Source organism: Tiliqua scincoides, chromosome 3, assembly GCF_035046505.1.
Source record: "Tiliqua scincoides isolate rTilSci1 chromosome 3, rTilSci1.hap2, whole genome shotgun sequence".
NCBI classification, from domain to species: Eukaryota; Metazoa; Chordata; class Lepidosauria; order Squamata; family Scincidae; genus Tiliqua; species Tiliqua scincoides.
The window spans coordinates 50,285,850-50,311,737 of record NC_089823.1 but is presented as its reverse complement, the minus strand read 5'-3'; the positions used below and the strand labels follow the sequence as shown (position 1 = coordinate 50,311,737).

Below are 25,888 nucleotides of genomic sequence, written 5' to 3'. Positions count from 1 at the left end.
CTTACCTCTCCTGGGCAATCTGGTTCACCGCCCCCAACATGCAGCACATGCTCAGCCAGCAACATTCCTGATGGAGGATAAGATTGGGCTGACCACTAATTTGGAATTTAAAAACTACAAAAATCTGTGACTGTACTGTTCGTTAATGCTTCTGCGCCTTACTTCTCCAAGCAGTATGAAGTCCAGGGAAAATTCCATAGGGTTTAGTTTAGTTTCCTTTAAATGAGACTGAAGATTTATGATTTCTATCTGCCTGTTTATTCACAATTATACAACCAGAACACTGAAAATGACAAAACAGCTTTGTAAAGGTAGAAATGGCCGAAGTTTTTACTTTGCTGAGTATAGCTAGTATGTCTGTTTTTCTGGGAACTAAGGAGTCAACTGTTACTATCTCAATGGAGAAGGAACCATGTTCATGCCAAATCCTGGGAGTGGTGGCTGTATAGACAGTCTTATCTGCTAAGGCTTGCAGTTTTACTGGCTAGGGGACAAGATGATGGTGAAAAAGAGCAAGCTTGTTAATTAATTTCATTATCACTGGATGGAGTGGGGTTGAGGCAGTTTCTGTATTAATATCAATGTGTTCTATTTGTTCCAGATACTGCTGAAAGATAAATGGTCAACACAAACTAAACAGTAGCATAATGAGTTTTATTTTATTCAAATATAATGAAGTAGCATACATTATTTTGGTCATTTTGGATTCCTATTGATGAAAGAATTTTCAGTGTTTTCATTGCAATGTAGTATGCAATTCTAAGTACAGAGAATTTTCTGTAGGAAGGAAATATCTATTGAAAAAAATAAGGAGCCAGGATGGTGTAATGGTTCTGGGGTTGGGCTTAGACCTAGAAGATTCAGGTTCAAATCCCCACTCACAGTGGCGTAGCTAATGATCATGTAGAACGGTGCCAAGCTCAAAATGTTGCCCCGGAAATGATGGCACAACCAGAAGCAATAACACATCTGGGCTTTTTCAAAAGTGAAAAGGCATCTATCTGCTATCTGGGGTCAAAGAAGATTTGTAAACCACCACCACCCCCCCAGACAATATCAAATTAATTAAGTAAATAAATAAGAAGTGTGCCCCTGATAGATTCGAGATACTGTATTGGGGTGAAGAGGGATGGTTATTCTTCTCTTGCTATATATAAGAGAGGAGCCTCTCGAACAACTATCAGTCTCATAGGTCGGTTTTGAGTTTAAAAAAATCCACTTTTTGTTCTATAAGGCAATTGTGTTTTCTGATTAATTTGCCATAACTTTTGACAGAATACAGATATTCCAAAGGGGTTTATTTCATTGCATTCTACATTAAACTACCTTTCCAATGATATATAACATGATGGTAGTTATCATATATACCAAGATTTTCACAATTTTGCTCACTAGTGTCAAGCTTAGCTTGTTGCCCCCCTAAAGCTTGTTGCCTCGTGCAAGTGCTACCCCCTGCACCTCCTTAGCTACCCCACTGCCCACTCAGCTGTGAAGCTTCCTGTTTGACCTTGGGCCAGTCACTATTTCTCAGGCTCACCTACCTCACAGGGATGTTTTGAGGACACCACCCTGAGGTCCTTGGATGAATGCGGTACAAAAATATGAAAAATAAATACATATAATACTCAATATAATTAATATACTGTATATTGCTTATGCAGTTTATGCAAAGGTTACTTGAAATCTCTGTTTCTCTTTATGAATTTTTAGATCAATTAAAATGGCTTATGAATTTGGCAATGTAAGGTGCAATTGGTCATTATATATATCGTATAAACATAAATGGAACGTGAATACTCACTGTGGTTAGAGAAGATGGCCAAAAGAAGAACATAGAAGTGTTCTATGTGTACCAGATACTGCTTAAAGATGAATAGTCATCTCCTCCCTGAACTCAGCACCTTCTTTCCCTATATTATCCCAATAGGCCTTTCCACTGGCCTCACTCAGAAGTTGGGGAGCTGGATCTTAGTACAGAGAACTTGTTTACCTGTACAAGGTATCAATTTCAGTCTTTTGGTTTCACAGTTAAAAGGGCACCAACACTAGAAAACTTGAAAAGATGTCTGCCGCGGCATTAGGGAGCCACTGTCAGTGCAAAGTAGTGGTGGACAATTGGAGAGAGGAAAGGATATGACTTTGTATAAGGCAGTTTCAAACGTAGCTGTGATTTACATAATCACTTGTCATTTGGTCCAGGAATCCTGGATTGAACGTGTATGGAATAGCTTATCTGCTAGATCATATGAGATCAAACTCTGTGAACACTGTGTAAAAATCAGTATCTGCCGCCTCTTAGGCAGGCTAGTGGTAGCAAAGACAGTTATTACATATTTCTGCTGCAGAGGCCAGAAAAATAGAGGCTGCTACCTTAAGCTGAGATGAAGTGAACAGGGGCATATGGTCCCTCTCAGTCTAAAACAGGGCTGTCCAAACTTTTTGGCAGGAGGGCCACATCATTTCTCTGACACTGGGTCGGGGGCCAGGAAAAAAAAAAAAGAATTAATTTACATTTCAAATTTGAATAAATTTATATAAATGAATGCATTAGAGATGGAACTGATATGAATGAATGAAGGTCTTGCAATAGCTCAAGGCCTATAAAAGGCCTTGCACAAAGCAAGGCCAGCCTTTCCTTTGCTGCCACTGCTGCATCACAGATGTGAAACAACAAGCAGTGGAGGAAGTCCTTATGCCATAGCTCATGTGAGAGGTCAAACAGTTGGCCGTCACATTGAGAGCAGTTGCATCAGGCCAGCACAGGCTCCAGCAAATCTCTGGAGGGCCAGAGGCTCACTGGAGACTAGAAGCTCCCTGAGGGCTGGATTGGGAGTCCTCAAGGACCACAAGTGGCCCCAGGGCTGGGGTTTGGGCACCCCTGGTCTAAAACATCAGCAAGCAATACTAGCACTCAAGAGAAGAGTAGAAAGAGGTTGGACACTCTCCCTATCCACCTGGATGATTGAGGTCCCAATCCTATCCATTTTTCCAGCGCTAGTGCAGCCATGCCAATAGGGCATGCGCTGCATCCTGGGGTAGGATGGCAACTATGGAGGCATCCCCCAGGTAATGGAATACTTGATCCCTTTCCTTGGGGCTGCATTTCTGCTGCACCAGCATTGGAAAGCTAAATAGGATTGGGCCTTCAAACTCTCTCCCTCAACCACCCTATAGCTTGAGGATAATGTGCCTGTGCTAGCTGTAGGACAATTGGGAAGAATGTGAAAAATGGTGGCCAAAAGTGGTAAGGCTAGAGAACCTTTTTCACATAGCTATCTGATTTCTTAAAGTTGGAGAATTATTGTTCACCAATTCACTGAGAATAGAAGCTATAAATAAGATCTACTTTTACATCTCTGATCCCTTCCTCTCAAGGGTAAGAAAAGATGATCGAAGGCAAAGATGGTTGGGGAAGGTAATTGGTCTCCATTTACGCTCCAAGGTGCACATCACACTCCTGTGAGCAGAAAGTTCCTTCTATTCACTGCAGAAACTTCCATTCACTGAAGGAGTTCCGGACAGTCGGGATGAAAGCTCACACACATTTTCCAATCCATTCCTTTGGTTATTTTTCTGGGTCACAGAGTCAGAAGTGGATGAAAACGTTTGCAGAGGAGAAACGCATCCTCATTTTTGAGGAAACTGGGACAATGGTCTGTGTGGTGCTGCTCTGTGGTAATGAAGCCACTGCTGCACCATACAGGAAACAGGAAATGTTGGTTGACTTGCTCCAGCAATGAGAATCAAATTCCGCCCCATCCATTCTGAGAGCAAATAATGACTCCTTTTTTAGTTAAAGCATCATGAATCAAAATCTAATTGGTTACATGAAAATATGATGTCATTCATGCTGACTCTGTGAACCCCTTGGCTGGAATCACACAGCCAGCAAGAACATAATTTGTAAAAAAAATGCAGGGCTAACTGCGAAGAAGCGACCAAGGGAGTTTGCAAACAAAACAAAACACATAATAATTAAAAGTAGACAGATCAGGTCAGGAGTTGAAAAATTGAAGATTTTTTAACCAAATGTTGGCACATACAAACAGTAAGCATATTACTACTAGAGGTGTTTGAAAATGGTGTTATTTATATTACTCAGAAGTAAGCCCATTATGTTCAGTAAGACTTTGAGCACAATCCTAACCTGCCCTAGAGCAGGCAGGCCGGCACTGCATCCAAGGCAGGAAAGCGGCTCAGCCCAGGGCAGCAGCAATAATAATAATAATAATAATAATAATAATAATAATAATAATAATAATAATAATAATAATAATAATAATAATAATAACAACAACAACAATAATAATAATAATAATAATAATTTTATTTCTACCCCGCCCTTCTCCCCAAAGGGACCCAGGGTGGCTTACAACGGTTAAAAACAGATTAAAACATGATTTAGCAAACAGATAAAAACATAATAACACATTGACAGATATGATAAAAACAGTAGTCAGATAAAAAGTCAGGTAAAAAAGAGCAGATAGCAGCAGATCGTAAGGAATCAGGCCAGTAAAAAATACTAAAAGATGTAGAAAAGATGTTAAAAAGGCCATGAGCTCACAAGGCTTGTTTAAACAGCAGGGTCTTCAGGCCTTGCTGAAAAGTCTCAAGAGAGGGAGCCATTCTTAAGTCAAGGGGAAGGGAGTTCCATAACGTTGGTGCCACTACTGGGAAGGCCCTATTTTTTGCTGCCGCCCCACATACCTCCCTAGGCAGCAGCACTTGTAAAAAGGCCTTCTCTGATGACCTAAGAGGGCGAGCCGGATTGTGCGGAAGTAGGCGATCTCTAAGATACCTTGGCCCAGAGCAGTATAGGGCTTTAAAGGTCAAAACCAGCATCTTGAATTGGGCCCAGAAACAAATGGGCAGCCAATGTAGCCCCTGGAGAAGCGGGCTGACAGAGTCAAACTGCCTACCTCCAGTAACCACATGGGCCGCATTCTGCACTAACTGCAGTTTCCGAACCGTCTTCAGGGGCAGCCCCACATAAAGCGTGTTACAATAATCTAACCTTGATGTCACCGTGGCATGGATCACCGTGGCCAGGACTGCACGATCCAAGTACGGCCGCAGCTGGCGCACGAGCCGAAGCTAAGCAAAGGCCCCCCTAGCCACAGCTGCCACCTGGGAATCCAGGAGCAGCTGCGAGTCCAGGTGGACCCCCAAGCTGCGGACCTGCTCCTTCAGACGGAGTGCAACCCCATTCAATGCAAGCCGATAGTCCAGCACCTGCATCGAGGATATCCGAACCAGGAGAGCCTCTGTCTTATCCGGATTTAATTTCAGCTTGTTAGCCCCCATCCAGATCCTCACTGCTTCCAGACAGCGCTCCAGGTCCTCAACTGCCACCCTGGAGTCTGGAGGAAAGGAGAGATAGAGCTGGGTGTCATCAGCATATTGATGACACCCCACTCCAAACCCCCGGATGACCTCTCCCAGCGGTTTCATGTAGATATTATATAGCATGGGGGACAGAATTGAGCCCTGTGGTACCCCGCACCTCAAGGGCCAGGGTGTCGAACAGGCATCCCCCAGCACCACCATCTTGGGCCAACCCTCCAAGTAGGAGCAGAACCACCGCAAAACAGTGCCTCCAACTCCCAACTCGGCCAATTGGCCCAGAAGGATACCATGGTCGATGGTATTGAAAGCCGCTGAGAGGCCCAGCAGGACCAACAGGGACGCACTCCCCCTGTCCATTCTCCAGCGTAGGTCATCCACCAAGGCGACCAAGGCAGTTTCTGTCCCAAAGCCCAGCCTGAAACCAGATTGAAAAGGATCCAGATAATCCACTTCATCCAAGACCCTCTGGAGTTGGGCCGCCACCACCCGCTCAATTGCTTCCCCTTACCCTGAGTAAAGCCACAGCAGCCCCAATGGGACTACTCGGATCTGCGCCACCTCAAATGGTAGCACAAATTCAAGCAGCCTGGGACTATTCCGGATTGCCTGGGAACAGGAGTTAGGATAAGGCATAATCGCCAGATCCTGGCTCCACCTCCAGCTCTCCTCCCACCTGCCTCTGGGAACACCCGCTGCCCGCCCTCCCCCTGCCCCAAACATCTCCTCCCCACCTCCTCCCTTCCCTCCCCAGACTCCTGTGTCGGTCAAGTTCGGCCAATGCAACCTCCCTCCCTCCCCCTAACCTCACTGAGGTAGTTGAGAAAGTGCTTTACGGCACTTTCATGATCGTGTTGGACCAGCGCAAGAGACATGCGCCGGCCAGTGCAAGGGACAAGGCCTGGTTTGGATCGGTCCCTTTGGCTGTAATCCTACCTTACCAGAAACAAAACACCTCTGATTTCTACTGTTTATAGTGCTTTCATTAAACTGTCATGGCTGTAAAGCTAATCCTACATGGGTGCTCAAAGAGTTAGGATTGCTCCTTCAAAATTACACCAAACAATATGAATATTGCTTCAAGTGTCATCATCACCAGTCAATGCAATTCAAAGTGCTGTCGTGCATAAGAAGTTTTCCTTTCATTGCAAGATTATGGACAAATCCACACGTTCAATGGAGCTGCATTCATGGACATTTCTGTCCATCCAAGTGGATGCTCTATGTCAGTGGTTCCTAAGCTGGTGGGTTGCAACCCACCAGGGGAACCAGAAGAAAGCCATTCCCCCTTATGGCCCAGAAATGAGTGCCCCTATGGCGTTGCAGCGATCACATGCTGCCAGGAGCAAGGGGCTTTTAAACTTATCTGAGGGGTTGGGTTGTGGCAGGTGTGGGGGGCTTGCAGCCCCCTCTGCAGGCCTTCCTGCTGCCTCCCCACCCTGCAAGCACTTACCAGGTTCCCAACTCCCCTGTAGGAGTTTTGCTATGGTTGCTGTGGGTTCAAGGCTTATAATTTTGAATACAAGCACTCACCAGCTCAAAAGACACCATTTTCTTTTTTAGGAAAGTATTGGTCTGACTTTTATGGCCCCCCAAAAGTCATGATGCTGCTGTGCTACTAACCTCCAAACCTATCTAACAGAATGGTGGATAAACTTACCAGGCACCTTTCAATATTTGAAATGATCTGAAAGCCATTCAGATTTCAGCCCTTCAAAATGTTTACGTTGTACACCAATGAGAAAAAAATCAGTAACACTTTTTAAAATCATCTGGTACAAAGAAATCTTTTCAAAAGAATAATTTTTGGCAAAAATGTGTGACACCTACCAAGAGCTGCAAAGAGATGATTCTTCAGAACCAGTAATGAAAACAGAGGCCATTCAGTAAAAGCATGTACATAGATATTTAAGATTAACATTTAAATATTACTTTCTATCACTCATTCATTCCTATGCCCTAGATGAATGCCTGAACCTGTTTTTTTAATCTACCTGAGTAACTATAAACTACACTGATTTTATTTTTTAATAAAATGTCATCAACTTCCAAGCAATTGAAATACTATTAGTACATATACTTTTAAACACTTAACTATACCTGTTTCTTGGTACATCATTTTCTAACACAGAAAGTATAATAATCTGCTCTTAATTTTCAGTAACTCTTTTTGGATCAGTCATTCTTGCTGATACTGCCTAGTACTTTACTTCATGAGTAATCACAATGGGAGCGATTCAAAGTTGACACTTGTATAATCGAGATGACAGTGAGGTTAATTGTGTAGTGCTCAATGTTAATAAAGACAGAACTGAAAGGGGGGAAAAGATTTCTGATGCACTACCCTGTCATTCAGACTGTTAATCATCTGTGCATTCCCCCTCCCCGATATGGCCTAACGTGATGTGGACCCACTGTGCTTTGCAAAGAATAAAAAATTACTTTGTATACAGATAAAAAGAATAGAGAATAGAAAAGAAATCCTTGATCTTTCAAAATCAAAGTACTGTGATGTGAACTTTACATTCAGTTTTCTCATCATTTAGTTAAACAAATAAAGGAAATGGAACGGAATTACCTCTCCAATATGAAAAATCACACATTTGGAGTCACTGTATCCAACTTCAAAAAAACAACTCAAGCATTTTTCAGTAGTAAATTTTCATCTTTTGGAATGAACGTGAATGGTCAATATGAATGTCTTAAGGGATGGTTAAACAACTTTATACAGGTGGGAATGGTAGATGGAAGTAGAAAAGTGAAAGGATTAGTTTTTTTTAAAGATGCACTCTACCTGTGTAGCCCAGTGAATTGTCCTCATTATCTGAGGTAGGAAGTGGTGTTCCGCTGTCGTTCCCCCTCTCTAGGTCATCAGAGTCTGTTGGAAATAATATCAGAGCTGCTGATGGGGTCATAGTAGTAACAGGAGTTTCCATTTCGATCAAATAATGTCCATACACAAGTAAATCCAAGGATGACAGAAAAACAGACAGTGACAACACACAGCACACTCCATCCTTCCACACCATTGGCTGGATTAACTTCTGCAATATCTTCAGCAATAGCCCTTCTGCTTTATGTAGTCCCCTAGTTTTATTCTTCTGCAGCACCTTCACTCTGATTTCACAGCTTGTGGAGTGCTCTGCCTACACTCTACAAAGCAGCCAGCACATGCTGTGGTGGACATATGGGGAAGAGGAGGCAGGGTGGTTGAATGCTAGCATTGCTAATTTTCTACCTTATTGTTAATCAAAGCTATTGACTGTGATCACTCCCCATCATCGCTTCATCTCCTGGCAATTACAGACTCAGGGGACTTTACCTCTTTGTGGGAAGAGGGGAAAGCAGTGTCTTGTCAAATAAGAAGGGGGGTTTGTATAAGTACTATACCTTCACCGGAGGAGGTGCAAAGTAAAGAAGAATGATCACATCTAGCAAAAGGCAACAGTTTATAATCATGAGAAAGAGATAAATTTCCATGGACTGAAGGGCAATATCAAGGAAATAATTGCAATCTCAGGTTGAAGAAAAATTCATAGAGTAGGGTTCCATAAAGTCAATAGCAAACAAAATATTCTCAAATCTATTGGAAGAAATTCATAGTGCAGAATAGAAAAGTATTTAGAAATGGGGAAAAAATATATCCTCTGTGAAAACAAAGACATCTAACAGAAGTGATGCTTTAATTTGTGAATAATTAAAGAAAGCTTGTATCATTGTAGCATTTTAAAATAACATTCAATCTTACTGAATAAAAAAGTCAATTAGATACTACTAGAACCAGAATGTTCTGGTGATAAGACTGAATCATATCTCCAAAATGATGTGCATAAATAGAAGTGATTAACTTTAGAGGAATAGTACACGTCATATTTTGCAAAATTGCAACCTAACCTGCATAAAACCTAGACATCAAAAGAGACACTTGTCTTAGTTTATTCTTAAATTTATGTGCGTTATTATAGAGACGGCAAATGACTAGAAAAACCTTAACACAGGTTGATATATATTTAGAACACCAATGACTGTTACATAGGATTAAAAAGCTATATAGCTTGCATGTTTCCCTGCAAAGATTAAAAGAATTTAGTTTCTATTGCTATCGTATGAAATTGAGCTTTTGTAACCACAGAAGGGAAAGATGAAAAACATTCATTTTTTCCCTCCATATTTCTTTACTGCCTCAGAAACTCAGTGTCATGAAAATCCTTGAGCACTGTTCTGAAAAGGGTTGTACAGCAATCAAAATTGTACTCCAATAGTCTGTCCTCCTGTTGCATGCAGGAGCCCTAGGGCCAGTATAAAATTACAATAGTCATGGACAGCAGGGGGGGCCTTTTAGTAAATTAGGGCCCAACCCTATCCAACTTTCTTGTGCTAATGCAGCCATGCCAATAGGACGTGTGCTGCATCCTGTGGTGGTGGGGCTGTCATAGAGGCCTCCTCAAGGTATGGGAATGTTTGTTCCCTTACCCCAGGGCTGCATTGCAGTTGTATCATCATAGGAAAGATGGTTAGGATTGTGCTGTCAATGACCCAATCCTATCCAGGACTTCTGCAGACAGTATTCAATTTCCACCAATGGAAGCCTGGTCCATTGGGATGGCAGCTGCACTGATAGCACACAGAAAAGGGCAACCAGTGCATATGGCTAGAGACCATGTGCTCATACCATTGGAGCACCTAGCCACCACTGGTGCCAGTAAGTTAGTAGTGGGAGTGGGCTGTGGGAGAGGTGTAGAAGAATTGGGGCAGGGACGGGGACCAGCTGGGGACGTATCAGGACAGAGTAGGTGACAGGTATCAACGACTGCAGTGCTGCTGCTATGCTTTGCTCCCTTCTTGACCTCAGTATGCCCTGTTTGGCCCACTCAGACGTGTGCCAGTCAAAAAGCTGGCGAAGATTTCAGTAGGCTCATTAGGGACCATGGCATGGTGGAGTATGTAAGTAAAATATTATTTTACATACCTTTCCATCACGTCATGGTCCCCAGCTGGCCCATAGCATGCAGAGGACCCCACATCAGCACCTCTGCATACTATAGGGTGGTGGAGGATGGGACTGGGTCACAACAGAGAAATCCTGTGGGCACTAACCTATGAGTAAGCCCCACTGAACACAGTGTGACTTATATCTAAGTAAACATGCATCGGACTGTGCTGTCAGTGTCAAGGGCACCATGTCTTCTATTGCATGTCAAAAACACATGTCAAAATTTGTTTAAACTTGTTTTCTATGAACAGCATGCTCCTTTGCCATACCACAAATTGCCGCTGAAGCACCTTTTCCATGTAGCATGGGTGGGGGTATTGCTGTTTGAAATCGAGTTAGAACTAGTTGCAGGGATCCCTGGATCATTAGTTCTTGCTAAAGGTCTGCTATAGAGAATGGGAAACTCTCCACTAACTTTTAAGCATAACACAGACCGCTGAAAACCACTCTTGACTAGTTCACTTCTCGGAAGTGCCAGAGCTTTTCATTCAAAGCAGTCAGAGTTAAAACAAGTTCGTTTTTCACACTTACAGCCCAGTTCTATGGGGGCTTTATGGAGGCCAACCTTGTGATCTATCACCGTAAAGCCCAGGATGATGGTGCAAACACTGTGCTGTCGTGTGTTCCACGGCTTCCGGTGAAAATGACCAGAGGTCCCATGCATGCAGTAGCAGCTCTGCCTGACCAGGTAGTTCAGTGGTGTGGGCAGTTCAGGGTGGAGACATGGCCAGGGAGAGAGTGAAAGGGGGAGATTTAGGTGGCAGCAGTGCACACCAAGATCCTATCTACTTTCTTCCACCCCAGAATGCCCCCTGAGACACCTCTATCTTACACCAGCAAAATAGCTGGCAGAGGTCTAACGAGACCCAATGGCTGCCAAGGTGCTAGTAGGAGGTAAGTAAGAAAATGATTTCTTTCTTTTGCCAGGACTGTCTCTCTTGATAGCATACAAAGTGCACTCTGGCAGCAGCACCGTGTGTTATGGGCTGGCAGGAGATTGGATTGGGCTGTTAATGTTGCTTTTTGCTGGATGTATTTTTATATGGACATGATTTCATAGCGGTTGCAAAAGCACTGTAAAGCACTTTGACCAATGGCTAGGCCAAAGCACACTGGAGCAGGCAAGACCAGTGTAGGGGTGGGAGCAGGTAAGACCACAGCATGGGGGTGAGGGAAGGAGAGGGTGAGGGTGGAATGGGATGGAAAAGGGCAGCAACAGGGACAGGCTGATTGGGCCTGGGCGGGAGGTGGGATTGGCAACACCAGCACCAGCACACATCATATCCTATCCTCCTTCCCAGGCCTGATCTGCCAACACGGTCCAATGTGGACTTGCACCCGTGATTGCAGCTGCTGGGCCTTACCCTGGAGTAAGGGGACAAATGTCCCCATACCTCGAGATCTCTAGCACCTGAAATGACCCCACAGGATGCAGTGGCATTGGAGCAGGGGAATTTAGCTAGGATTGGGCAGTATATCTGTTAGTCACTGGTGTGCCCCCCTGCCCGTATTTATATCTGCAATGAAAGTTGAGAGAGAAGCTGAGAATCTAGAATGCTATATGATTTGATGCAAATTTGGTTTTGGCTGAATATTATATCCAAGACATTCAGCTGAATATTAAATTTTAGAAGCAGCTGATCACGTTTGAACATGTTTGTTATTTTCGGTTCAAAATAATTAAATGGTCCAATATTTGCTCACCATAGGAGCATTGTGTCTGTTTATTACTGTAGGACGTGATATAAAGCCATAACATTTTATTTGAATTCTTTTCTGGCACTAGAAAAAGTATATGTTTCTAAGCATCTTTCTGGAGAATAGGGATAGCAAAAATAATTAAGGTTTATTTACTTACCCTATTTCATTTTCTAATCAAATCTATTGTTGTGATAAGACTAATTGAGGTTTTCCCTCTAATGGGAAAGCTATATATCAGTGATTACTGTTTCCAGAGAAATAGAAACAAAAGGTTTTACTAAAAATTCGCTCCATTTTCCTCTGCTTTTTATTTCTTTTGAGTATATCTTCATTAATTGGTAGATTTTTATGTAGCCCATATTACAGAATTTCTGGACAGTAATATTAATTGACATTTTGAAGATGATCATTAATAAAAGATTAGGCAAAAGCAAATGAGTATAAACTACTATCAATATTAGAACTGTGTTCCGCAAATTGGATCAATTCTCATTGATTTCTTTCACTAATCTAGAGTAATGTAGGAAGATGCATCTGAAAAAGAATTCTGAACACATTAAACTCTAGTGTGGAAATAATGTGTCTTTAAAGAGCACTTTCTAGTCTTAAGATTGAGGAAAGCATCAAGAAAAGCCAGTGTATGTCTAAACAGACCACTATCTTAGTTTGGTTTACAGTAGACCAGGACCTGTAAAAGCTGCACACTCACACACAAAATCTGACCATCTCTGGCCTGATTATGTTGGTGGAATATGTATTTGGGGTATATAAATTAGAATGTAATTTATGGAAATTACAGAAATTGTGATATATAAGTAGTAGCCCACTAAGATTTAAATGGTGTTAAATATTGATTTAGAGAAATAAGTCAATGGCTTTAATCAACACAACTGCAATTTCGTAGTTATAAACATAAATATATCTTTTGTTGTATCTTTTAAATAAAATGAAGCAACATATTTTTAGGAAAACTTCCTCAATATCTATTATTTATATCTTTGATTAAACACTAATTTTAAAAAATGTAGACAGGGTCATGGATAAGCTTTTCTTGTAGCATATGTTTGTTCACACAGTGTCCAATTGTTAGATTGATACTAACACTGACATTTCAAGACACTTGTTTTTCACATAGGCTTGTTAGGTGCACTTTGTAAGTTAACTCTTCAGCATGTGAATGAAGTAAAGTATCTGCTTAATACATTAATGGACATAAGCCAAAAGGTCCAGAATTGGTTGAGCTTCCCTGTAGCAGATGGAGATCTTGAACCGTACCTAAACCATCGCTGGTGCAAAATAACATGATGCAATTATCATTAGTGGCTCCAACTTTTGTGGTGCCCTGGGACAAAAGCCCTGAAAAGGCCTCTCAATGGTACATTCTGTCTCCTATGTTTCAGAAAGGACATACGCATGCCAGTTACCTTTTCAAAGTGACTGGGAGCCGGCCAGTGCATGGACAACGGTTCTCTCAGTTCTCATGTCTGCTTTTCCTACCTCCTCCCCATCAGAACCTGGCTATTATGATGACTTTAGCACACTTGGGGCCCAGTTGTATACTGTGGTGAGGATTCTCTGCTATAAAGCAGTCGGTGTCAGTTGCAAAAGATGCTCTGTCAGTGCACTATACAGTGCACTGCCAGAAGCACCAGAGGGAAGGCCTCCACTTTCCTGCCCATGTTGGAGTTCTCCCGCTGATTGCTGATGAAGGGAAGTCAGAAGGGCAGTCAGGAGGGTGGAACAGGGGTGGGGAAGGGGCAAAATGGGGTAGAGAGGGCAGGGAGGGTGTGGGGGATGAGCAGATCAGACCCAGGAGGGGGGCAGGATTGGAAACACCAATGCCACTGATATCCTAATCCCATTCCCAGACCTGATCCTGCAAAGCAGGTGCATGCAGACCTGCTACAACTATTTAGCTGTCACAGGTCAGAATAGACCCACCGGTGCTATGGATGCTTACCCCAAGGTAAGGAAACAATTGTTCCCTTACCTAGAGGAGGCGTTCTAGACTGCCCCCTTCATAGGATGCAGTGGTCACCATTTTGCATTGATGGTGGGTAGCGGATAGGAATGGGTGGTTGGCTAGAGAGTTTAGATCTAAGGTCCTCTAGAACACAAGCAAGACTTTATATATTTGACCTATTTAATTGCTTCCTTTTGGCAAAGTTTCTTAATTACATTTTAATGTACTCTTTTTCAACAAGCATGAGGAGCCTGAAAAGTCTCAAAGGCTAGTAGTATGAAGCATACGGGATATTTTTGGCTTTAACCCATCATTAGACTATATTATATGGAAGAATTCACTACTAAAATAACTGCTTGTGTTTTTCTTGTCTTTGTAAGAAAAGGAGTGGAAATAAAGAAATGGTGAGAAGCAGGAGAAAGAACATTGTTGCTCTTCTTGTTGAGAGTACTTTTGTGTATACTGATTTTCCACAAGAGTAGTTCACAAAGCAGTTTGCATGGAAAAATAAACCTTCTTCTTTTGTACTTCCAAATATGAATATGGATACTTATTTGTCAGACATGAAGAACCCCTGGTTTTTTATTCTCACTTTTCCCTGTTTTCAGATTTGCACTACACATAACAAAAGAGGAGCTTAGGTATTATTTGTAAATTGATGTCTAAGGGCCCGGTCCTATCCAGTTTTCCAATGCCTGTGCAATTGTGCCAATGGGGTGTGTGGGGAGTGCCAACTGTGCCAATCCTGTGGTGGGGAGGCAGTCACAGACACCTCCTCATGGTAGGAGAACATTAGTTCCCTTACCTTGGGGCTGCATTGTGGCTGCACCGGTGCTGGAAAGTTGAATAGGATTGGGCTCTCAACCTGCTATGACAAGTAGCAGTGTAACTGTTTGAAAGCAGATAGTTTCTGATTGAGTCAATTTAGGAAAGGGTGTGTGTGTGTGGTTGTTTTTTTTAAATCTCAGGACTGTTAAACTGCACAGATCAAATTGTTGCTCCTGTCATCTTTGGATTTCAAGCAATAAACTTGGTATCTACAGTGAGCAGGTTCATTTCCAAGTTATCACCTTAGACTTCATTCTGTTTCAAGCAGTGAACATGCCTCTGTTTGGCTGTCTCAGCTTCCTTGGGCAGGGTGTCACTGGGCAGGATGGGAGAAAAGCCAGCAATACAACCACACCTGTAACCCAGAAGGGACAAGTGGTTCAAGTTGTATACAGCCTCCCCAAAATTAGCAGACAGGTCGGTGGGAGAGTGAGCAGCAACACCATCCATTGTACCAACATCTTATAGGAAGTTCAGGGATCCTCAAGCACATGTACCAGTAAAGGAAAGATGCCAAGGAGCTCAGCTGAAGCTCCCTGGCAGGGAATAACTGATACCACCAATAAAGAGGAATCAATGTGGATACCAATCTTCATTCTCCTTCAGCACTGAGGCATTCAGGAACTGAGAGATGGAAATACCAACTGTCAGATTGTTGGATTCCAACAGATCAAAATCTACCCCCATTTCTACGAATCAGAACTTGGAAGGATTAGTAAATAAATGTGTCACTCTTCAGTAGTCCATAGAAGTTTGTGTGTAATGTTTTCTTCCATAGTATCATCAATGTGGGCCTCACAAGAAAGTGTGGGGTCAAAAATTACTTAAAGTTTATGAACTCAGACAGCAGAGAGAATAAAACCTCATTCTGAAATGAAACAGCTGGGGAGGGTAATAATCAATAACTGCTCTATCTTGTCAGAATTCCGCCTTGGAAAATTAATATCACATAGGCAATCATGCAACACAGCAAGGGGCATCTAGGGTTTACAGCAACCTAACAGATATCTTGAGGCGCTGTCAATTTGTAATATTGTACAACCTGAGCTTGAGAGTATTATCCAGCGGCTGCAGTTTCAAAACTCTCATAGATATATGGAAGCTCTGAAATAATTAGAAAAATACCTTGCAGGCACAGGGCCCAGACCAATAAAGTTTGAACACTGAAAAATGATATGATTTAAGCCACATGGGGATGCCAAAACAGTACAGGTGTTTATTCCTCCCAAACATAAAACACCCTCCTTATCTCAGACTGCAAGCAAACAGAGATAAATAAAAGTGATAGTCAAGTCAAACTCAATCCTCAAACCATATAAAGGTCTAAAAATCAGTCATATATACTGCCTCTACTAATGATTTGTCTCAGACAGTCAAATAACATGCCCCTCTGATTTTTCCCCCATATATTATCAAAATCTTTTAGATATAGAAATGGTAATTATAGACAATGGAACGTGATCTCATAAAAAGGACATCCAGAAAAAGGCTATTATAATTAGACAGCAATAAATCCACACTTTAAAATCCAGCAATTTTAATCCACAAAGACTATTGGAATCACTCACTGGAGATGAAAGAGTTTTTCATTTAATTGAAAATGGAAGTCTAAGTATCCACTGGTTAGGGATCTTGAAGAACATGTTCTGTCAAACAGGCTGATACATGTCTTTGGAAAACAATCTTTGATACTGGTGAGACAGTGGATATGATGATCCCCTAATTGAATTGTGTATTACTTTTATGATTTACGCAGAAACAAATATAGATAAGAGCGTAACCAAAATCAGATGATTTTTTTTTAAATCAAGCTCTGGAATTCTATTAACACATGTTTGTGTTGCAGAAATAACCTTCTTATATAGTTCAGACAGTATCTATTAATTGAAGAGTAAGACACTAACTTGCCATTACCAGCAACAAGAATCAAGTATGACTCTAAATGCAATTTGTATAGTGTACCAAACCACTATGCTAAGGAAAAGAATAGTACATTCAACTGTTATCTTAAGGGCAAAAAGACAGTAAAAATTAATGCAAGTCCATTTTTAATGGGAAAGGGGTTTCCCTTAAAATGGTAATCCTGACTTAATCAAGTGGCTCTGAGGCTCCAGTACCAGTGTGATAGTGGTGATTCATAAATAGGGTTCATAGAGCTCTCTCCCTGGATGCCCCCAGACAGGGGTGTATCTGCCCTAGGGCAAGTACCCTGGGCGCCAATTGGAGAGGAGCGCCTGTGCGTGTGCTCCAGTCACTTCCCCAGTCGGGAAGCAACTGGAACACACATGCCCTCTCAGGAGCTGGTCACGTAAAATCACTACTTTAAAAAATACAAAATATAAGTTAGAATACAAATTTCAAAAAATTTAAAATCCAAAACACACTTAAAAGCCAGTGCAGCAAACAGTAGCAACAATTCTAAAATCCCATTGGCAGTGGTAGATAAAATAGCAATACACAACAAGCTAAAAATACTAAGGGTCCAATACTGAAGTGGCCCAGGTTTATGGCACCCTCAGAGTAGGGAGTGTTGGTGCTGGACCTTCGCAACTCAGGCACCAGACCCAGTGCGAGCAGAAGGAAGATGTGCCACTGTCGGGGATAAATGAGATCACCGGGTAGTGGTGTGGCCTCTGGGAGTTGGAAGGGGTGGGGGGAGGAACTGGAGCTGTAGGGGGTGGGATTGGTGGAGCTCTGCTCTGCTGTATCCTGAATTCCATGTCTGACCAGAAAGCCCAACATGGAGTCTCTCAAGTCTGTGCTGGCAAAATAGTCAGCACAGACTTGAGAAGCCCCATTGAGGGGCTCTGGGCTTCCCCGAGGAAACCTCCAGCTGCTTCCCAGCACTTGCTGCATATAGCAGTAGCTGCTTTGGCACTGCTGCTCCAATGGAAGCAGCAATGGAATGGAAGCAATGGAAGCCAGGAAGCTTAGGATTGGGCTGTAAGGCAGCATGAAACATATAAATCATATAAAACACTTATAAAATAGTGTATCTTTCAAAGTACTGTCCCTTTAGAAGAGTGGGTTAGTTTTGCTACATGAGAAGCAAACTGATATTAGTGGCAAGCTCACTACGTGTGGTTCTTTTGGTTTATTTCCTTAGGTCTCATTTGTGACCCTAAGTAAAAAAATATTTGGTGGGTGACTCTATCAGGGTTTCCAGTTACACAACAAAGCCCTACCTGTATTCAGTTCTATGCACATAAGCTCTCTTTTGTCTTTAAAATGAATGCATGGCATAGAGATAGGGTGCTAAAGCCCTGGGTATATGATCCTGCTTCTCCCTCCATGGATACAACGAATATCTGAAAAGGGTTGATGTCCTAAGACTGACTAGTGCTTTATGTAAGTAATAAGCAATGTTTCATAAGCAATTAATAGCCCAATTCTGAGCTGCTTGGCATGCAGGGCTCTAACGGCACCGAAATTAGATGCTGCTGAATCCTGTGTGCTCAGCAAGCAGTACCGGCAGCTCCTTGGGAGAAGGAAACTTTCTTCCCCTTCCCCTGGGTAAGGCAAGTAGCCCCACAATGGGGCTACTTGATTCTACGGCGACCCTAGGGTTGGCCTAGAATTAAGAGACTCCATGTCGGGTGAGCAGCCCAAGAAGGAAGCTCAGGATCCTGCCTTCCTCCTTCCCCGCTCCCTCCCCCTGGCACGCCTCCTGCCCACCCTCTCCTGCTTTCCCCGCTCCAGAACACTCCTTCCCACCTTCCCCCATGCCCCTACCTACCTCTCCGCTGCACAGTGGTCCGTGTAACCGCCAAGCAGTGGAGAACCGGTATTCCACCAGTGCTAGCCCAGCACCGGCCAGCACTGAGCTTGCACCATCACTGAGGGCCACAAACTTGAAAGGGACAACAACCCTTTGGACTGGGTTATTCTAGAATTTCCACACCCTCTACAGTACTGTTTTGCAAACCTAACAGCTAGTGAGAAATAACAGCATCCTCCTATGATTGAGGACTCTAGGAGTTTCCTGTTCACCCAGCCACTGTGAGGGAAGACCTTACTTTATTCATCACCGCTGTGTGTGTCATGACTTTGTGGGCACGCAAATTTCTGTGTAGCCAACAAACAGTGGACCTTCCACTTTTTTACAAAGAAATTGAAGAAGACTTCCTGTTGAAACATTGTTTTAACTTTTAACATGCCTGTAATCTACCTCATTCAGGAACTATCTGTAGCTTTGTGAGAACCTCAACATTGTACACACATGGTTGTATCAATTATTAATGCTATATTAATACATTATGTAAGCAATGGTGTTCAATTACACATGCCCAGTTCTGACTTAAGAACATAAGAAGAGCCCTATTGGATCAGGCCAAAGGTCCATCTAGTCCAGCTTCTTATACCTCACAGTGGCCCACCAGATGCCTCAACAAGATACCTGTTGCCATTCACTTGCATCTGGCATTCTGAGGTAGCCAACTTCTAAAATCAGGAGGTTGGACATACTCATCACAGCTTATAACCTGTGATGAATTTTTCCTCCAGAAATCTGACTAATCCCTTTTTAAAGGCAACTAGGCCAGACACCATCATGACATCCTATGGCTTTGTTACATATGCTGGGTAAAGAAATATTTTTGTTTGTCTTTCCTAACTCTCCTGACGCTCAATTTTAGTGTATGTTCCTTGATCCTGGTGTTATGTGAAAGAGAAAAGAACATCTCTCCACCTACTCTATCCATCTCCTGCAAGTAATATCTCCCCTCAGGTACTTTTTTCTAGACTTCCAAGTGTACTGTACATATGATAGAATTTACAAAGCAGATAAGGCAAAACCCAGTCCTGTGGCACCCTAACAGGTGTTTTATAGTTGGACCTTTTGTAGGGAAAAGGCTCCGGTCTCAAGTGTTCTAGTCACAATAAATGTGTTGTGGCACAATCCTAACCCACTTTCTGGCACCAGCATAAGGGCAGTGCAGCTCCGAGGTAAAGGAACAAGTATTCCCTTACTTTGAGGAGGCCTCCGTGAGTGCCATCCAACTGCAGGATGCAGCACATGCCCCATTGGCACCGCTATGCCAGTGCTGGAAAGTTGGTTAGGGTTCGGGCCTTAATCAGCAAGGCGCTACCCACAGGACTCTTTGTTACACTGCTACAACAGACAACATGGCTAATGAAAAAGAGACAGAAACTGAAATTAAATGGATGGCAGTAAGTCCATCTAAGTTCTACAGGGTCTCATTTCAGGTAATGTGCACTGCAGTCAGGTAAAAATTATGTCTCATATAGTAACACAATTTCCAAGGCAGTTATCACAAAAGAAGGAAGAAGAACTCTTTTAGAGTTTAAAGTATGTACATGTGTCATCCACCTAGAACTATTGACACTGGTGGTATTGTGTTGCGGTTCACCTACTCTTTGTAGCATAGGCTCATCTGGACTGCATGTATTGATTGGGGGCAAAGGTGGGAAGACAGATGAATGGCCCTGCCTTTTGACACAGGGATCGACTACCTGACCTTTTGTCCATTCAACTAATAAAAGAGGTTTGAATATATAAAAATTATTAAATATCTAAATTGTTTGTCTTGTGCATTTCACATTATATATATATGACATACATACATACATAGATATGTTATATATATATATATGACATACAGATGTAATAATATGTATTATTTACATTCATAATGACTTCAACTGCCAGAAAGTAGTAATCATACATATATGTGATAAACTTTTTGTTATTAGAAGGGAAGAAGTCAATGACATTTGTGGTACTTGTATACTTGCTAGGCCTTGTTTCAGAATGTGAGTGGCAAAGTGCTATAACAATTCAAGAAGTATATAAAACCAGATTCATTAAAAGCCAGTAAGATTTGGTCTTTCATTCCAGTATCCAAAAAATTCTTTGAATTTAAGCTTCTTCCTCATTTGTCATACCCAGAGGGCAAAACAACTAATGACTATATTGATTTTCTTTTGTGTTCAATTCTTTAAGCATCATTTAGCCAAGGTGAATTTAGATATACAATCTCCTTTATTATTGATGTTCTCAACTTTTTTTTTGAAAGTATTTGTTCTTGTGGCACATTAATTCCAGATGGAATTGTTTTGCTATGCCAGTGTTTAAAAAGTCAGTCACTAACCGTTCTTGCAAATTATATTCAAGGATTGTGCCATTATTGTAAACAGAAGAGTTTGAACAGGAAGTTAATATTGTTCACTAGCATAGTAAAATCTTGCTTGCATATTTTTTTAGCATTTCCATTCCAGCTTTCTGCTCATGTTCCACTTAGGCAGCTTTCCTGAATAGCAAAATACAACTACAGTTTTAAGTACCATCAATCAATCACAAATATAGTATTAAAAAATAATATAAAAAACTAAGTATCACAATATGGGAATGATGAAGTGATAATATCCCACTTGAGCCTGTCTTTGACCACTATTGCCCTTTTATGTAATCTCAATTTATGTTAAATATGGTGCAGAATTCTGTTGCTTATCACTAATTACAAAAGAAACAGACATAAGTGTGTGGCTGGCCAACCAAAATGCTGTTGCAAATAAGACATGTTGAAAGTACAACTTTATGGAATGAGTGGAGAGGGGTGGACCTGACTTTTTTTAAGCTGCAGAATATCAGCTTTGTAAAACAGTAAGCAATGAATGTTTTGTCTTAAAAGCATACAGTTAACAACAACACCTGTTTAACTGTTGAACTGTTTGTTATTTTAGTTTAAGTAGTTATGAGTATTAGAAAATCTGTTCTCTCCAGGAAAAATAAAATTGATCTCACATTCATAGCAAAAGCCCACATAGAATTTTATAGACTATAGTGACTTAGAGCCCAATCCTGAGCTCCTGTGGCACGTGGCTGCAGTGGCACCAAAAATGGCTAGTGCCATATCCTGCACTTCCACGGCAGCACCTCAGGAGAAGGGGACTTTTGTCCCCTTCCCCCAGGTAAAGGGAGTAGCCCTGCAATGGGGCTACTCGATTCACCACCAACAAAAAGGTCAGCGGTTAAGTAGGAGCCTTTGTGTCAGGCGCCGAGCCTGTCGAGAAGGCTCTGGATCCAGTGGAGCGTTGCTCCACCAGTCCCACCTCCCTCCCTCCCTCGGGCATGCCTGCCCCATCCTCTCTGTACTTCTCACCTCCCCATCACGCCTCCCCCACCCTCTTCCCACCCTCCGCCTGCTTTCCCCCTCTCCCCTCCCTGGAATGCCTCCTCCCAGCCTCCCTCACTATCCTCTCTGCTGCTTGGTGGTCCGTGTGACCACTGAGCGGCAGAGGCTGGGCACCTGCCCCACGCTAGCCTAGCGCCAGCCATTGCGCTAGCACTGGCGCTCATCCAGGACTTGCAAATGTGCTGTAAGTGCATGCTGGCGGTGAGCCAGCACATCGAGCCCAGGATTGGTCTCTTAGTGCTTACATCCTGCTGCTGTTGCCAAAAGGAAAAAAAAAAAGAGAATGTAACTATATGGATGTAGAAAATGAATGATATATACAAATGGAAGAAAAACATCAGTGCTCATTTATTTTGCAGGAAAAAATATTCACTAGGACAATCCTAAACTAAGCACTGGCAACTTAGCTCAGAAATCCTTTTGTTTTCTTTTTGTTCTGGCAAGTAAAGTGACCCAAGTGACGCTCAGATGTGCGTCACTTTGCACTAGGATGTGGTATGAGGATTTTGTCACATGTCTGTGAACCTCTATTTTCTTTCCTGTGCCAATTTAGACCAGAAGTGGGTCACAATCACATTTTTTAGCAGTTCTGAGGCTTGGGGAGCCCTGCAGAGGGGGCAACAGGCTCCCTGCACCCTCTGGAGGGCCAGAGCTGTCAGGGGCAAGTTCAAAAACAGCTCTTTTGTCCCCAGCAGCAGTGAGATTGTGGGAATCATGTCACTGCTGTTGTCCCTCCCTTCCCCTGCCCCAGCAAGCACTTACAGCAGCCCAACCTCTAGAGTTTGGGAACCACAGCTGTACAAGAACTCAGAGCTCAATACTATACATGTTTACTCAGAAGTAGGCCTTATTCTAGTCAATAGACTTACTCCCAAGTAAGTGTGGATATGATTGCAGCCTCAGTTTGCCAAGCTTTGAGGTCCCCAACACTTCACGAACTATGAATGTCTACTTGAGACAGCAATATTTTCAAACCTCTCCAGATCTTCCCTTTCTTACACATGTACACTGTCTTACACCTTAGATCAGGGGTCTCCAAACTTTTTGGCCAGAGGGCCGCATGAAATATCTGGCACAGTGCTGAGGGCCAGAAAAAAAATTTAAATATAAAATTTAAATAAATAAATTAGAGATGGAACTTAGATGAATGAATAAATGAATGAGTGGGTTCATTCACTCAGCCTCTCTGGTCCTCAGAACACCATCCAGATGCAATCAGAGCGCAGCTCTGGTCATGTTCAATCGAGTAGGCCAGAGGATTTCAGGGGACAAGAGGCTGGCTGTGGGCTGGATAGAGGCTTGCTGCAGGCCGCATCTGGCCCCTGGGCCAGGGTTTGGAGACCCCTGCCTTAGATCAGTGATTGTTAACCTTTTCCATCTCACGGCACACTAACAAGGCATTAAAATGGTCAAGACACTAAAATGGTCAAGGCACACTCCCAGGTTTTTGACAATTGACAAGGCACACCATGCTGCCAGTGGGGGCTCACATCTCCCATGGGCCTTATCAATAAATGACTTTCCCCCAAATTCCTGTGGCACACCGGTGGGCCACTCGTGGCACACCAGTGTGCCACAGCACACTGGTTGAAAATAGTTGCCTTGGATCCTTTCTGTCTATCTTTCTTTTCCCTTTGTGTCGGGGCCCCTCCCAGATGCCCTGACCCCTAACTTACCTGGGAGCAGGCACCCCATGCCCAGGGTGGGGAGGTTTCCCTGCCCTTGAGGGGGGGGGCAAAGAAGGTTGGCTCACCCCAACCAGACAGAGGGAGCTGGCAGGGCAAACAAGGAACACAGAAGGAAACAAGCCAGGCCCAGGAAAGGCCTTTTCTGCCCCACCTGGAGGAAGGGGAGGGGCCAAAAAGGGGGCGGGCTCGCTCCATAAAACAGGGAAGCCAGGGATGAGAGGGAGGCAGTGTGAAGCAGGGAGCTGTAAGGTGAACAGTTCCTGCTCCCAAGCCAGGTGTGGCAGCTCTGCTAAGGAGGAGGACAAGGGTGCTGGAACCCTTTCCCCTTCAGCCAGTCTGAGGTCTCCCTGGGGTTGGAGCAAGCGTGCTCTAGGCCCCTCTAGGGGTGGGCCCCTACACTTTGTTCTACTTTCAAATGAACCCATGTGAGAACTGAGAGATGTGCCACTGATACTCCATGTACAGTATTCATTCTAACTTGGCTGGTTCAGCAAAATAAAGAAAGCACCTAGATGAACAGCACTTAGAACAGTGGATCTCAAACTGGTGGGTTGTGACCTAGCTCCTCCCCTCAAGAACTTACTGAAGAAGTAAAGCACCCTCAGATTTTGAGAACCACTGACCTGGAAGAACAAATACATTTCTCTCTCCCTCTATTTGCTAGCACTGAATAATTGATCAAGAAAACTGAACAGTGGAGAATGACCTGCCTTCTCTGTCATGACTCTAGTGCTTGCCTACCAACTTCTGCTTCCTTTTCCCTGACAGCAGCTGAGCCAAAACCACACCTCTGCAACTTGGCCAACCTTTCTCCCTCCTGTTCCATAGATTTCCTCCATTATTTTCTTCTTCTCTCTCTTAGGTTACAGTGACTGTGTTGCTTTACACATTTTCCTCAATGCACCCTGCTATTGTAAGTAATTCCCTCAATAAGCTGTGTATTCACTTCACCTGTCTTTTTGGGGTGAACTTCATTTTTCTCAGATATCAAGTTGGGAGGTTGGTGTGTCCACCGCCACAGGCAGTGGTAAAAGATTCCATAACACACGTTTCAGGTGCATGCATATGCGTGTTAATACACATGTCCCAGAGTGAGCAGTTGTGGAAACAACTTACTGAAGTCCATGGAGAACCATAACATATTGCCTCCAGAACCATGATGGAGTATAGGCGTGTGATAAACTTTACAGTCTGTGTGTGTGTGTGTGTGTGAGAGAGAGAGAGAGAGAGAACTGCTGCTTTGAAAACAGTGCAGGAAAGGCACATTGGAAGTTAAGTATTTCCCCACAGTAGAATGCAAACAGCCAACACCTGTTTTCCCAGGTAAGTGCTATCTGCCACTGAGCTATCAGTGAGCTAATGACAGTGTCATATCTACCTGCTAGTTTGTTTTCCATTATTACTTATTGTTCACATCTCAGTAGGAGACTTCATTCCCCCTACAGCTACTTGCTGTAGCCACCATACTAGCCATGTAAGTGAGGTATAAAACAGAAGAAAAAAGGGTTTGGAAAGATGGGGTTGAGCGGGTATAAGGAGGTTTATGTGTAGGGTTCTATTAAATTGAGCAGAAATGAAAACATCTCTGCTCATGTCTGAGCCATTTCAGTACTAGTGAGTGAGGGCTGAGAAGGAATGTTCCCATTTCTGCATAAGAGTCGTATATGTCTGAATGCCTACATGAGTAGACATTTCTTACACAATCCATCCATTGCAGGGGAGAAAAAAGTTGTGGACCAATCATGAGAATGGGCCCTACATTGTTTATGTATTTATGCCCTGATTATCATTAAAGATTTTCAAATTGTAGGGAACAATAGAAAGATTGCTCATGTGTTCCACCACATATATCAGCTATTTACTTGGTACATGTGCAAGATTTAAAACAATATGTGGGCTTGTTTATACTGGCTCATTTCTTTAGGGCCTGTACAAAACCCTGTTTTGTGATCCAGCCACAAACAGGTTATGCTATTGTACCATTTATAATTGAGAATCAGGGTAGTGAAGCTGAAAGAGTGCCAGACTAGTACCAGGGTTCCAAAGGCATGAAGCTTAGGGCTAGTCACTCTCTCTCAGCTGACCTGACCTGAAAGGGTTGTGGGGGACATATACAGGAGGGGAAAGAAAAGCAATGCACACTGCCACTACCTCCTGTGAGGAAGGTGGAACATAAATGTAATAAATCAAGAACAAATATTTGAAGCACAGTGAT

The 25,888-nt window shown here is 42.9% G+C and overlaps 1 protein-coding gene across 1 annotated transcript in view; it reads right to left on the bottom strand.

Annotated features, from left to right (window-relative positions):
* The window catches only part of ROBO1 (roundabout guidance receptor 1), a 699,165-nt gene that overhangs the window by 449,622 nt on the left and 223,655 nt on the right, over window positions 1-25,888 (bottom strand). Inside the window, exon 2 of the mRNA XM_066622672.1 lies at window positions 8,141-8,224. Within this exon, the coding sequence (XP_066478769.1) occupies window positions 8,141-8,224 (84 nt within the window). The remainder of the gene's footprint in view (window positions 1-8,140; window positions 8,225-25,888) is intronic.